The following is a 12,245-nucleotide window of genomic DNA, read 5'->3' on the forward strand; positions in this document are numbered from 1 at the left end:
TTCACAGTGCATTGATTTTATTTACAAATCAGAAGCCACTTAAATAATCTGCAGACACATGTGCTGTCCAGGGCAGAAGCCTGGGGTCCAAGTCAGCCCTCAGCCCTCCTTGTTCCCATCAGTCAGCCCAATGCTGCCTCCGTTCCATGGGCCAGCACAGACAGGTGCCACCTCTGCTGCCACAGGGACCTGGGGTAGCTCAGACATTTGACCACCCAAGCCCAGATAAGTTGGATCCAGCCCCGTGGGAATTCATTTAATTCCCCCAGGCTAGGTGGGTGGTGACTCAGTGATGACAACAGCTGTAGAAGTAGGGATTTGCCTTCTGGCCCAGGTCCACGCCCTTGTCCTCTGTCAAAGAGAGATGGCAGCTCAGTACCATTCTGCTGGAGGGATCAGGTGCCAAGGGTCTAGAGGAAGTCTCCACAGAGGCTTGAGGAAGCACACACCTGTCATCACCTGGAAGGCAGCCACACTGACGTAATCCTCTGCCACTTTCTGGAAGAGCTCGTCTGGCAGGAAAAAGGATGATCGGTGAGGGCCCAATGCCAGCAGCCAGGGAATCATCCAGTGACCCAGCCCTCTAAGCCCGTCTCTGCTTCCTTCGATGCCCCTGCCTGCCCTACTGTGAGGCCCCAGGACGACACTCACCCACACTCTGGCCCGTCTTGCTAGATGTTTCAAAGAGTTGAGCTTTAATATCTGTAAAGAAAAGTGACTAAACCCTCATACCCGAGAATGTGGGTACAGAACAAAAGGGGAAGGCTAACAGATGAGGAAATCTGGACCCCTCAGTCCATGGAGCCCAGAGAGCCTTAGGGATCTTGCTGAGGCAGCCAAGCAGTCACTCTCCTCCCCCAACCCCTGGGGACTGAGGAGCAATACTGTCTGCATAGTCCTGAACGTCATGGAAGTCCACACGTCGCCGCCGCCGATCCTCCTCCAGCAGGTCACTCTTGGTGCCACACAGATAGATCTGACAACCCTGGGGCAAAAAGCAAGGTCAGGGTCACCCTCATGGACCACTAGAGCAGCAGCCTCTGGTCCCCTGGCTAGGTGTGGCCACCTACCTCTTCTAGGTTGCGCAATTCCTTCACCCAGAACTTTGCTCTCTCAAAGCTGCTGCTGTCTGTGAGGTCTTGGGTTGGTTGCGTAGGAGACACAATCAAGGGTCAGGAGCTGAGGCTATCCTGGCACCCACCCCTGCTGCTGGAGGAACAGGCCAGAACCCCCGCCCCTTACCATAGCACACGATGGCAGCCTTGGCACCCCGATAGTAGATTCGGCTCATGGCCTCATAGCGCTCAGAGCCTGCTGTGTCCTGAAGGGCAAGAGGAGGCTCAGTCTAGCCTGAGTTGCTAGGCTACTTCCAAAACTGCAAACTACACCTGCATCCTCCAAGGACCCCATTTTCCAGATAAAGAAACTACGGTCTATAGAAAAGAAAAACTCTGGGCCCCCAAGTCAGCCAGTGATGGGCAGGACCTAAGCCCTCTCAGGAATGGGTTTCCCCAGGACATCTTGCCCAGGTGACTTACCCAAATACCCAAAGTCACTGTCCGGTCTCCGACGGACATCACCTTGGCCACGAAGGCGGCCCCGATGGTCTGCAACGAGGGGAAAGAAATAAGGGCCGCGGGTGCGAGCTGGCCCCCTCCCACTCGTGCCCGGCCCCTCGGGGCGCACTCACGTTCTGATAGGGCCCCACCAGGAAGCGGTCGTGCACGTATCGCTCCACCAGGCTCGTCTTGCCCACGTACTCCTTGCCCAGCATCACCACCTTCACGTCCACGCGCTGTCCGCTCATGCTCCCGGGGACGCCTCACCCACGTCGAGGTCCGGAGCGGGGACGGGAGGCAGTGCCCAAGCCTCCGACCCCGACCGCCGGCGCCAACCTACGACTCGAGACACCGCGGCGGGCTCGAGCTCCGGCAGCGGCCTCACACCTCGACGGCGCCCCCGCCCGTCCCGGCTCTTCGGCCCCGGGTACTGAGACTCGAAGAGAGCAAGACCCGGGGCGTCCTGAGAGCGCGCGGGGCAGCGCCCTCAACGGCGCTGCACGCCGCTGCCCAGCCCACTCCCTCGTCCGCCTCGCTGAGGTCCCACTGAGGCTTGGACTCCCAGCCGAGCCCAGCTCTGCGAAGACCCCGGTCCGACCAGCAGCGCCGCGAAACCCGCGAATCCCGCGGGAGGGGGCTAGAAAGCCAGGTGGGGGGGGGGCGGGCGGCAGGACACCGAGGTCACGTGGTACGGACGCCGGAAACGGTGGGTGCTGCGCCGGAAGTGGCGCGCTTCCTGACCACTCCTCATGGCGGCGGCGGCGGAGGTTTGGGCGCGGTGTGGTGGTGACTGAGCTGCGAGCCTGGCGGGCGTGCGCCGAGCCACGGCCCGGCCTCCGCGTGCCCCCCGGGCTCCGCACCCCTGATGCTGCGCGGGTGCTGAGCCCGCCCCGGCCGGGACGATGGTGAAGTATTTTCTGGGCCAGAGCGTGCTCCGGAGTTCCTGGGACCAAGTGTTCGCTGCTTTTTGGCAGCGGTACCCGAATCCCTACAGGTACGTGACTCTGGAAAGAGCAACCCTCCCCTCGCTGCTTGGAGATCGAAGAGTGGGCGACCCCCAAATGAGGCTGGGAAGAACTCGACACCAAGTCTGAGATGGGGAAATCCTTGAACCGTGGCTGTGTTTAGAGCACGAGGATCTTATCGGGAAAGCAGCCAGGCCAGGCCTGCAAGGTCCAGAGAGGAGACTGGGGCCTGGGCAGTTTTATGTGAGTCCCTCTTCGAAGGCCCTCGTAGGGTGGGGAGACAGGAAGAGGCGGTGGCACAGGAGTTGGGCAAGATCTTAGGGTTGGAAATCCGGAGTTTTTCCTATCCTCGTCCTCTCTCTAGTGGTGCAGTAAATCCTAAGGTCCAGCCCTGATAACAGGCCCAGGAATCCAGGTCAGCGAGGAGGCGGGAGTTGGAATTTGCCCTGAGGATAGGCTCAATGGACTCCAGTTCTGATCTGGGCCACAGCACAGATTACTTTGCGAGATTGCAGGAAGGCATGGCCAGTTGGGGCCAGGACACTTCAAGTGGGAGCCCCAACAGGCAGTACACCTGAGGAATGCTTCTAAGTATCACCTTCTCTCTGCCACCTGCAGCAAACATGTCTTGACGGAAGACATAGTACACCGGGAGGTGACCCCTGACCAGAAGCTCCTGTCCCGGCGACTCCTGACCAAGACCAACAGGATGCCTCGCTGGGCTGAGCGACTGTTTCCTGCCAATGTTGCTCACTCGGTATACATCCTGGAGGACTCTATTGTGGACCCACAGAATCAGACCATGACCACCTTCACCTGGAACATTAACCACGCCCGGCTGATGGTGAGCTCTCCTCCCCCCACAAGTAGAGCAATCCTTGGGTGTGGCTGGAGAGCCCTTAGGGAGCATTTGTGGTTTGAGGCAGGTCTGGGTTACTGAAGCTTGATGGTTCTAGAGTACAGCCTCAGATTATCTTTTCAGCTGGTTAGTTTCTCTGGACTTAAAACAGGCAGGATACCTGTTTAACAGAGTTGTTCCAAGTACTAAATACAAAGCACTCAGCACTGTGCCTGGCACACACACAGAGTGTAACCCACAGGAGTGGTATTGAGGGAATAAGGCAGGGGTTTTCAAACATGAGTCCATCGAGCCATAAGTATGCCTTGAATACACTTGGGAAGGAGACCCTCTGTCCCTTTTGTCCCACTTTGATTGGAGGAATTCACTTTTGTGTTATGTAATGGATTTCTGCCTAAGATTTTTGGAGAAAAATTTGAAAACTCATAGTTTAAAGAACATTCCAGGTATCTTTTCACATATGAATACCCCAAAAGCTTTCAGAGAACTTGTATTCTCAGCTAATACTCATAACCCTGGGAGGCAAACATTGCTCTCTGTTGTGCAAAAAAGGAAGTGAGGTTCAGAGAGGGGAAGTGTCCTACAAGGTGACAGAAGGAGTAGGTACCTTACTCCACTGACAGTACTGTTCTGCCCCAGAGTTATCTGAAATCATCACAAATGAGAGCACTATCTCCATGTAAGAAGTGGATCACAGTAAAGGGTCCTGGACAGAGGAGGAGAAAAATGTAGAAGAAAATTCAAATTCACAAAAAAGACCAGACTTACTGGTCTGGCGGAGACTATAGGAAGCCCCGAGACTATGGTCCACAGACACCCTGTTAACTCAACTGAAGCCACTCCTGAAGTCCATCTTTCAGCCAAAGATTAGATGAAAGGCCCAGGCCTATAGAACAATAATACAAATGAGGAATGTGCTTCTTAGTTTAGTATGTAAGACCAAATAGGCAACACCTGCCCAAAAGCAAAGACGAGAAGGCAGGATGGGACAGAAAAACTGGATGAATGGAAACAGGGATCGCAGGGTGGGAAGGAGGAGAGGGCTGCATTGCAGGTATTGCAACCAATGTCATGAAACAATTTGCTCTGTGAACTTTCATCTAAAGCACAATAAAAAAGTACAAAACAAAATCCAGGATCAGGATGGAACTGGAAGGTACTCAGCTGTGCTGTTACACATAGACGTTACTGAGCTGGCACGTGTTTTGTTAGGTATGTTCCCACCGTAATAAAAAAAAATACAGAGTTAAAGATGTTTTCATAAGAAGACCAAAAAAAAGCCAATGTGTCTTCTAGTTTGATCAGTCTAGGGAGACGGTTTAGAGAACAAGATACGCTTTTTTATGGACATCTTGCTTTCTGTCTGTAAATGCAGCTCCTTGGGGGTACAGAAGGGGAAGGAACAGATTTTCATTTATTGCTCTTCCTCATGAAAAGAGGCAGGGGGTCAAATTTACATGCAGATTGGCAAAAGGAAAAGATTCCCAAGCGATTGTGGCTGGCCTGACTCCCTGCACAGGTGGTGGAGGAACGCTGTGTTTACTGTGTGAACTCTGATAACAGCGGCTGGACCGAAATCCGCCGGGAAGCCTGGGTCTCCTCGAGCTTGTTTGGTGTCTCCAGAGCTGTCCAGGTGGGGAGTGTTGTGGGGGCTATGGGGCCGGGGCGTTTGGCCTAGAGGCTGGGCTGGGGCTCAGTGGCAGCTCAGCACCTTCCCCCTTCTCATCTTTTGCCAGGAATTTGGTCTGGCCCGGTTTAAAAGCAATGTGACCAAGACTATGAAGGGTTTTGAATACATCTTGGCTAAGCTGCAAGGTGAGAGCCCCGGGTCTCGTGGGAGGAACCTCACAGGGAGAAGCTGCAGCCAAGTCTCAGCTCCACTCTTGGCAGGTGTGGAGCCTGGGTTAGTCACTATCCCACTTTAAGCCTGAGACCTAGCTGTACTGTGGGCCTGATGCCACCTTTCCAGTGGGACCTGGCCTATAGGAAAGGGGCTATCTAGGCAGGTGTTGGGGTCATCTGAAGCCAGCCCCTGGCCCTTTGCTACAGGTGAGGCCCCTTCCAAAACACTTGTTGAAACCGCCAAGGAAGCCAAGGAAAAAGCAAAGGAGACGGCATTGGCAGCTACAGAGAAGGCCAAGGACCTTGCCAACAAGGCAGCCACGAAGAAACAGCAGCAGCAGCAACAGTTTGTGTAGCCAGGCCAGGCCCTGCACAGCCAGGCCCTTCCCACCACCACACACCAGATGATCTAGCTCCAATCCCTCTGTCCTATGCCCAGTGTGCTTTTCTTATTAAAAATCACCTTCCAGTCCTATCCACTGTCTGGGGGTAGGGCGGGTGGGGGCAGGGGTTGTTTGGCATCTACAGGACACCAAGCACATTACCCATGTCTGTGCAGTGCCTGCTTATTCCCTCATTGGGCAGCTGAGGACACTGAGGCACAGAGACGTGCAGACTTGCCCAGGGTCACAGCGTGCAGGTGAAGTGGTCATAGACACTAGACTGTAAGCTCTGCAAGGGCAGGGATCTTTGTCTGCTCTCTGATGTGTCCCAAGTACCTGGAACAATATCTAGCACATAACAGGCATTCAATAAATATTTGTTGAATTCAATTAGTCCCAGCTCTGGAGTCCAAGCACTGGTTCGAGTCCTGATTCCACTGTATTCTGGCTTTGGACCTCAGGCAAGTCACACCCCTCAGCCTCTGCCAGTGGGTGGGCAGAACTGCCTCAGAGCTGGAAGGATTAAGTGTTCCTGGTGGTGGCTGCTCTTATTTCCTCTTTTCCAGTTTGGTCTGTGACTGGGAGTTCCCCTTTTTCATCAGGCAAGACCATGGACAGAGGAAGTTTAAAAAAGAGGTTTTTAATGAAAATACAGTATCTGTGGGGCAGAGGCCAGGAGGCCTTGTCCTGGTAGAAAACAAGGGTCCAAGAGGCTTCCTGCCCCCTTGGGGGCAGGAGAGCCAAGTGCTACAGAAAACACCTGGAAGGGCAACCCAGGCCCAAGCTGCCTGCCCTGCAGGGCTCAGGGGTGGTCCGAGTACAGCCCCGCCTCAGGGACTGCCTGGCTGCCAGCCCAGGGGTAGTAGGGCGTGCCTGTGCACATAGGTCCTTTTAGTTCATTCTAACAAACAGGTGACTCCAGATGGCCCTTGAAGCCTGGGGAGGACTGCCTGGCTAGGTCAGCCTGCTGTGAACAGAGGGCAGAGGCCACTCTGGTGCTACAAGGGTCATAGCCAGGCACCGTTGCCACGTGAGAAGTTGTGTGAGTAGCTGTGCTCCTGGCCGGCGCTGAAGCCCCGCAGCAGCTCTGCCTTGCCCCCAAACACCAGGCTCTCCACGTCCACCTCCAGCTCCTCTGCACGGGGAGGGTCCTGTCATAAGATCTGGCCACCCTGCCAGGCCCCTTTACCCACAACTTCAGGGTACTCACCTTGGTCTGAGTCCCAGCGCTCAGAAGAAAGGCCTGAGGAGTCCAAGCTGTCTGCCCGTAGCCGCTCCCGCTCACCTGGCCCGGCCGGCGCCTGGAGCTGCTCCAGCTGCTGCTGCAGGCTCTGCTGCCTGTTGCGAAGCTTCTCCTTTAGCCGCCGGGCCCGTCGCTCTTGCTCCTCCAGCTTCTGCAGAACCCAAAGGAGCAAGGGGCTGGAGCCACCAGCCAGGGGCTTGGCCTCACTCCAGCACCCCTCAGCAGCAGGCCATGACCACGGGATGCCCTCCACCTACTCCAGATAGACAAGGTGGCTAAATCCAGGCCCCACATCCTCCAGGGAGCCGGCCCCTCCAGGCCCCATTCACAACTTAGATGGCCTGTGAGTTTTGTCTCGATGGGATAGAGTATACCACAATCTCAAAGGCTTTAAAGGGCTAGTCAAGTGATGTAAAGGTGAGGAGTACTCTGGTATAAAGCAATAAGGACTGGGGGAGACTGGCAAGTACATGCTGTGGCTCAAGGAGGCAGCTACTTGCAGGTTCTAGCCAATTGTAACATGGAAACAGGCCAGTGCTGCCAAGTCTCCCAATTTAAGAAGCTAGAAAGCCAGATTTTTTTCATGTCAAATCTTAAGTGCTGCCAACTCATTGCAAATTTTTAGAAAACCACATGCCAAACAAAGACTATCGGTTTGTAACTCCTGGCGAGATCCTTGATAAATCCAAGAGCGCTGAGCTTTTAGCATTCACATCTCCCCTGCCCACACCAGTACCCGAGCTCTGCCAGCCCTGAAGTCCCAGGGCCTGGAAGGCCAGAGGGGTTTGCCTACTCCACCAGCAGAAGCCCAGGTGCCAAGCTTATGCAGAGCCCTCAGTGGGCAGAAGCCTGCCTTCAGTCATTCAACAACACTGGCGAATTGGGTCAAGGGGGCACTTGGACTGGGTATGGAGGAATGATAAGAGTTCGCTAGGCAAAGATGGGGAAGGAAGAACAATCCAGGCACAGGGTGACTTGAAAGATCATGGAGAATTCAGCTGTTTATGGCAAGGCCTGGATTGTGAAGGGCCTTGAATTTCACAGGAAGTAAGGAACCAACTGACAGTTGGTCCTGTCAGGAGCCATTGGAGGGTTCTCGGTAGGAGACAGTCTGGGCAGGTCTGTGTGCTGCAAAGATCATTCTAGGGTAGGTGTAGGACAGGCTGGTGGAGGCAAGACAGGAAGCAGGGAGCCTGGAGAGGAGGCAGGTGTAAATGAGTCTGGGAGGGGGGTGATGAGCTTTAAGGAAGGACAGATCCCCAGACCCTCCCAGGGGCAGCCCAGCAGAGAACCAGGCCAGGCAGGTGGGTCTCGCTGCCTACAAAGGGGAAAGGCGCCCCTGGCCCTGGAGCAGTCAGGATTGGGGGAGTTGGTAGATGGAATGCAGAACAGGGCACTCCAGGAGGGATGTACGGGGCTGACAGTCAACTATGGGGGCCACTAGGGGCAAGCTGGGGTTGTATGATGGAGACACTGAGCACCAAGAGGTGATGACCACTACAACAAGGAGCTCTCAGCAGTTCTTAAGCTCAATGGTGTGTCACAGACATGTTGAGATAAGGTCTGGAACACACAGGAGGGGCAACTAGTGCTTGGGACAAAAGTAGATCATCAGCCCTTTAGCCCCTCCCCAGGTCCTACCAGGGTGTGACTCAGCCACAATGAGGGTGACAGCAGGCACCCATGGCACAGTGCAAATGGCTCACACACTGGTGATTTGTTTGATGCTACATCAATCCCTCTGTCATGGATCCCTGTGCCTAGAACAGTGCCTGGTACAGGAGATGCTAAGGAGATACTTGTTGAAGAATACAAAGTCAGAGGACCTGCATCTGGGCACTAAATCTTCCTTTCATTGGCTGTGCGACCAGCAGCAGGGCCTTCATGTCAGGACCCCTGCTCCTGACATGTCTAGGGCTGACTTGGACCCTGAGTCAGCACACCTGCTCCTGTCTCCCAGGGGGCGCTGAGCCCAGCCCAAGCAGCAGTAGGGCCCTGGGAGGACAGGTGGCTGTCACCTTCTCTGTCCTTTCCCCTCCTGGTCTCTGGAGCAGCCTCCCTGAGTGGCATCAGGAAAGAATGCCCAGAGCAGAAGGCCTTCGAAGGATAGGGTGGGGTAAGACAAGGACCAACCCTCCACAGTCCAAGGGACCCTTACATACAGCCTATTGCAGAAGCTTTTCAGTAGCAGGCCACACAGAGGAGCAGGAAGTCCGGAAAGGCTGACAGGCCCAAGGTCTCACAGCTGGGATCTTAAGTATCAATCACCGTAGTAACAACAACATTTACTGCTTGAACATGTTTAAACTTCAACCCGCAGAGTTACTTTCTGCTTTTCTTCCCACTTAACAAGTATGGAAACCAAAAGCCCAGAGAACTGTCCGCAATCACACAGTTGGGTATGACCTCAGGCCTCTTTCCTCAGTTCTGTCCAACCCCTCCATACTGCACCCTTCCAGGCATCCTGGCAAGCTGGCCCCGGGCACAGGGATGGCCCTTACCTGGATGTGTACCCTGGCTCTGCGCAGGAGGCTCAGGGTGGTATATCGGGCACAGTCAGCCCCCAGGGGCATCTGCTGCTTCAGCTGCTCCAGGCACCGCTTCAGCTGGGCCCTCCTGCAGGGGAAGGAGTCTGGAGGGCAGTGCCAGCCCTTGTTGCTGGCCCCAGAGATGGCAGGGGCGGGGAGGCCAGAGCAAGCGGTTCCAGGGCCTCATGCATCAGGGCAGGCCTGAGACTCACCTGCGCTTCTCCAGCTCATTGTGCACAGACCTGCCAAGGCCAGGGAGGAGGGGAGAGGGGACGTCAGCCACCTGGTAATGGCCTGGGGCCCAGAGCCCCCAGGCAAGGGCAAGGGAGTTAGTAACACACACAGGGAGTCAGACGCTGAGAGGTCTGCCCAGGGCAGCTGTGGGAGTCCAACCAGTCAGCAAGGGCTTCCTCGGAGAGGGGACATTTGTGCTGCTGAGCCCAGAAATAAATTTCCCAAAGGGGGAGGGGAGAGGGAGACATTCAAACAGGGGGGAATAGCGTGTGCAAGGGTCTCTGTAGTTTGCTGTGTGGAGTGGAGAAGTGTGAGTGGACACAGGCCCAGAAAGATCCTGTTCACAGTTCCTGGCACATCAGAGGTGCTCAAGAAATAGTCCTTGAATGAACTGATGGATGTGTGTTTAGAAGGTAATGGAAAGAGGGGAGTCAGCAAGCGAGGGGTCTGAATTCTAGAGGGTGATGGAAAGGGGGAGTCAGCGAGTAAGGGTCTGAATGTGTCCCGAGCAAAGTACCTGGCCCAGAATGTGCAAGCCAGAGGAAGGAAGGAAGAGAGGGTCGAGGAGGGGTACCAATCAGCACAGCGCCCATCCCCGCCCCGCCGCCCCCGGCCCTCCTCACCGCCCACTGTCCAGCGCGCCAGAAGCTTGGAGGGCCCGCTTCTTCCTCCTGTGGACAGGGCCTGGGCTGCGGTGCGGGCACAGGGACGCGTAGCCGTGCTCGGCCTCTGCCAGAGAGAGCCCGCCCGCGTCAGGTCCGGGAAGGGCTTTTGGCGCCAGGGCCGTTTCCCCAATCCTTCCCTGCCCGACTGCCCACGGACCTCTCTCGGGATGCGAGCTGAGGGCGGGGGCGCCTTGGGGCGACTGCGCTCGGGCCAGGCATCCTTTGAGTTGGAAGCCAAGTCGGGTCCAGGCCCGTGTCTGCGAGGCCGCCGGCCTGGAGTCCGGTCAGGGGCTCTTCCTCACCTCTCTCGCGGCGCTCCAGGTACTCGGCCGCCTGCAGGAGGACCTGGATGTTGCTGGCCACCGGTTCCATGTCGGCGACAGCTGGCGGCGGGCGGGCCTAGGGTGCCTGCGGGGCAGCGGGGCAGCACTTTTGTTACAATGTAACTGACACGGAGCAACAAACACAGGGCCCGGCCCCGCCCCCGGGAAGCCCCGCCCCGCCCCCGTGGCGCGCCCGCCCCACCGCCCACCCTTCGCTAGCCCGCCCACTCACCAACCCCCAGCGGCACCGGGCTCTAGGCCGGGCTGGTCCAGCCGCCGGCCCCGAGCCTGCCTTTGGGCGAACCCCGGGCCGGAAGAGCTGCGTCGGGCCCCCTTCACTAAGCCACCCCGCGCCACTGACTCGGGGTCCCTGGGCTGGTGTCCGTAGGCCCCGCGCTGGGAGCCGGACTTGAAGGCCGGATCCTCACCGGAGCCGCGGCTCGGCCGTGCACGTGGGCGCTGTGGGGGCGGGGCAGACCTCGCGCCGTGCGCCCATTGGCCTGTGGCTCGTTCTGCGGCACGATTGGCTGGTCTGCGGCCCCGCCCCCTCCCGCTGCTGGTCAGCAAGTTCGGGCGGGAAAAGAAGCAGGTTTCAAATTTGAAAACCAGGGCAACGTGGGCGGGGCGGAGCAGGGAGTGAGCCGCAGTGCGCAGGCGCGGGGGCGGGGTGCGGATCCGGCGCCTGTGCTTGGCGGTGTGTCCCCGCTCCGGCCTGCCATTTACCCCTTTTTGGGTAGGCCTCTGCTGGGGTTCAGCTTTCCGTTGTGTCCAGTGAGAGTAACCCCTGTGTTTGGGACCAGGGCTTCCAATCGGTTGGTTCTGGTTCTACCCCCTGCTGGAAATTTGCATTTCTAACAAGTTTCCAGGCGATGCTAATGGTGTTGGTTAGGGATCACGTCTGAGAACCACCGGTAAACCAGAGGTTCTCAAAATTTATTATACATAAGACTCACCTGGGGATCTTGTTAAAATGTAGATTTTGATTCAGTATATCTGGGGTGGAAATGCAAATTCTCAGCAGGGGACCGAACCAGAACTAACCGGTTGGCGGCCCTGCTTGGGCTCCTCCTGTCATCTTCAGGGAAGCTGTTGTTGCTACCAGAATGTTAGTGGGATAGCAACTTCCCAGGATGCACTCGAACTGGCTTTCCAGGGCGCTTTGTATTCTGGGGTCGTCGGAGGGTCCTTGTCACGCCCGAGTAGGTACTAGCTGCTGCCGATTTCCAAGAAGGCAGTGCCGCATGAGGCACGCTTTCCTCTTCCAGGGAGCCCCTGGTTGCCTTACTCAGAGCCCTTCTTTAACGTGACTTTCCCTAACCTGCGTTAGAGAGGCAGGACCATCAAGTGTGACCACACCTGCATGCGCAGTGACAGTTAATTTAAGGGTGGGGGCAGGAAGATGAAAGCAGCTGTAACAGGGTGGAGCATTTACTGCCAAGGCTGGGCTGAGGCCTGACTGGAGTTAACCAGAAAATGGAGAAGGTGTGGGGAGGGAGGGGGAGGGGACTAGATTATTTATAGAGACCAAACCAAACCCATTGCCTTCCAGTCCATTCCCACTCATAGCAACCCTACGTGACAGAGTAGAACTGCCCCATAGGGTTTCCAAGGACCGCCTGGTAGATTCGAACTGCTGACCTTTTG

At 56.4% G+C, this 12,245-nt stretch overlaps 3 protein-coding genes across 4 annotated transcripts; 1 reads left to right on the forward strand and 2 right to left on the reverse strand.

Moving 5' to 3' along the window:
- RAB24 (RAB24, member RAS oncogene family) lies at window positions 1-2,224 on the reverse strand. The gene is made up of 8 exons (XM_003404685.4): window positions 1,691-2,224; window positions 1,539-1,607; window positions 1,243-1,321; window positions 1,071-1,138; window positions 886-985; window positions 652-702; window positions 450-512; window positions 1-351 (listed from the first exon to the last, which is right to left on the reverse strand). The coding sequence occupies exons 1-8, from the start codon at window positions 1,805-1,807 to the stop codon at window positions 287-289; spliced, it is 612 nt and encodes a 203-aa protein (XP_003404733.1). The 5' UTR covers window positions 1,808-2,224; the 3' UTR covers window positions 1-286.
- A 133-nt stretch (window positions 2,225-2,357) lies between these two features.
- Window positions 2,358-5,998, forward strand: PRELID1 (PRELI domain containing 1). 2 transcript variants are annotated; one of them, XM_003404686.4, is made up of 5 exons: window positions 2,359-2,553; window positions 3,143-3,368; window positions 4,903-5,016; window positions 5,120-5,198; window positions 5,433-5,998. In XM_003404686.4, the coding sequence occupies exons 1-5, from the start codon at window positions 2,462-2,464 to the stop codon at window positions 5,579-5,581; spliced, it is 660 nt and encodes a 219-aa protein (XP_003404734.1). In that variant the 5' UTR covers window positions 2,359-2,461; the 3' UTR covers window positions 5,582-5,998. The 2 variants fall into 2 exon arrangements, with proteins under 2 accessions (XP_064135256.1, XP_003404734.1); XM_064279186.1 differs by lacking the exon at window positions 4,903-5,016 and having other exon boundaries at window positions 2,358-2,553.
- An 80-nt stretch (window positions 5,999-6,078) lies between these two features.
- On the reverse strand, window positions 6,079-10,719 carry MXD3 (MAX dimerization protein 3). The gene is made up of 6 exons (XM_064279187.1): window positions 10,581-10,719; window positions 10,237-10,342; window positions 9,592-9,621; window positions 9,353-9,467; window positions 6,819-7,002; window positions 6,079-6,743 (listed from the first exon to the last, which is right to left on the reverse strand). The coding sequence occupies exons 1-6, from the start codon at window positions 10,648-10,650 to the stop codon at window positions 6,616-6,618; spliced, it is 633 nt and encodes a 210-aa protein (XP_064135257.1). The 5' UTR covers window positions 10,651-10,719; the 3' UTR covers window positions 6,079-6,615.
- Window positions 10,720-12,245: the final 1,526 nt, after the last annotated feature.

Source organism: Loxodonta africana, chromosome 2 (assembly GCF_030014295.1).
Source record: "Loxodonta africana isolate mLoxAfr1 chromosome 2, mLoxAfr1.hap2, whole genome shotgun sequence".
Lineage (NCBI taxonomy): Eukaryota > Metazoa > Chordata > Mammalia > Proboscidea > Elephantidae > Loxodonta > Loxodonta africana.

Excerpts from the sequence above, each read along its gene's own strand:
- PRELID1 (XM_003404686.4), top strand. The coding sequence starts at position 2,462 with ATGGTGAAGTATTTTCTGGGCCAGAGCGTGCTCCGGAGTTCCTGGGAC. Across the intron at positions 3,369-4,902 it reads TTAACCACGCCCGGCTGATG|GTGGTGGAGGAACGCTGTGT; the intron begins GTGAGCTCTCCT and ends CTCCCTGCACAG. Across the intron at positions 5,017-5,119 it reads GTGTCTCCAGAGCTGTCCAG|GAATTTGGTCTGGCCCGGTT; the intron begins GTGGGGAGTGTT and ends ATCTTTTGCCAG.
- MXD3 (XM_064279187.1), bottom strand. The coding sequence starts at position 10,650 with ATGGAACCGGTGGCCAGCAACATCCAGGTCCTCCTGCAGGCGGCCGAG. Across the intron at positions 10,343-10,580 it reads CCTGGAGCGCCGCGAGAGAG|AGGCCGAGCACGGCTACGCG; the intron begins GTGAGGAAGAGC and ends TCTCTCTGGCAG. Across the intron at positions 9,468-9,591 it reads AATGAGCTGGAGAAGCGCAG|GAGGGCCCAGCTGAAGCGGT; the intron begins GTGAGTCTCAGG and ends CTTCCCCTGCAG.
- RAB24 (XM_003404685.4), bottom strand. The coding sequence starts at position 1,807 with ATGAGCGGACAGCGCGTGGACGTGAAGGTGGTGATGCTGGGCAAGGAG. Across the intron at positions 1,608-1,690 it reads TGGTGGGGCCCTATCAGAAC|ACCATCGGGGCCGCCTTCGT; the intron begins GTGAGTGCGCCC and ends CCCTCGTTGCAG. Across the intron at positions 986-1,070 it reads AATTGCGCAACCTAGAAGAG|GGTTGTCAGATCTATCTGTG; the intron begins GTAGGTGGCCAC and ends TTTTTGCCCCAG.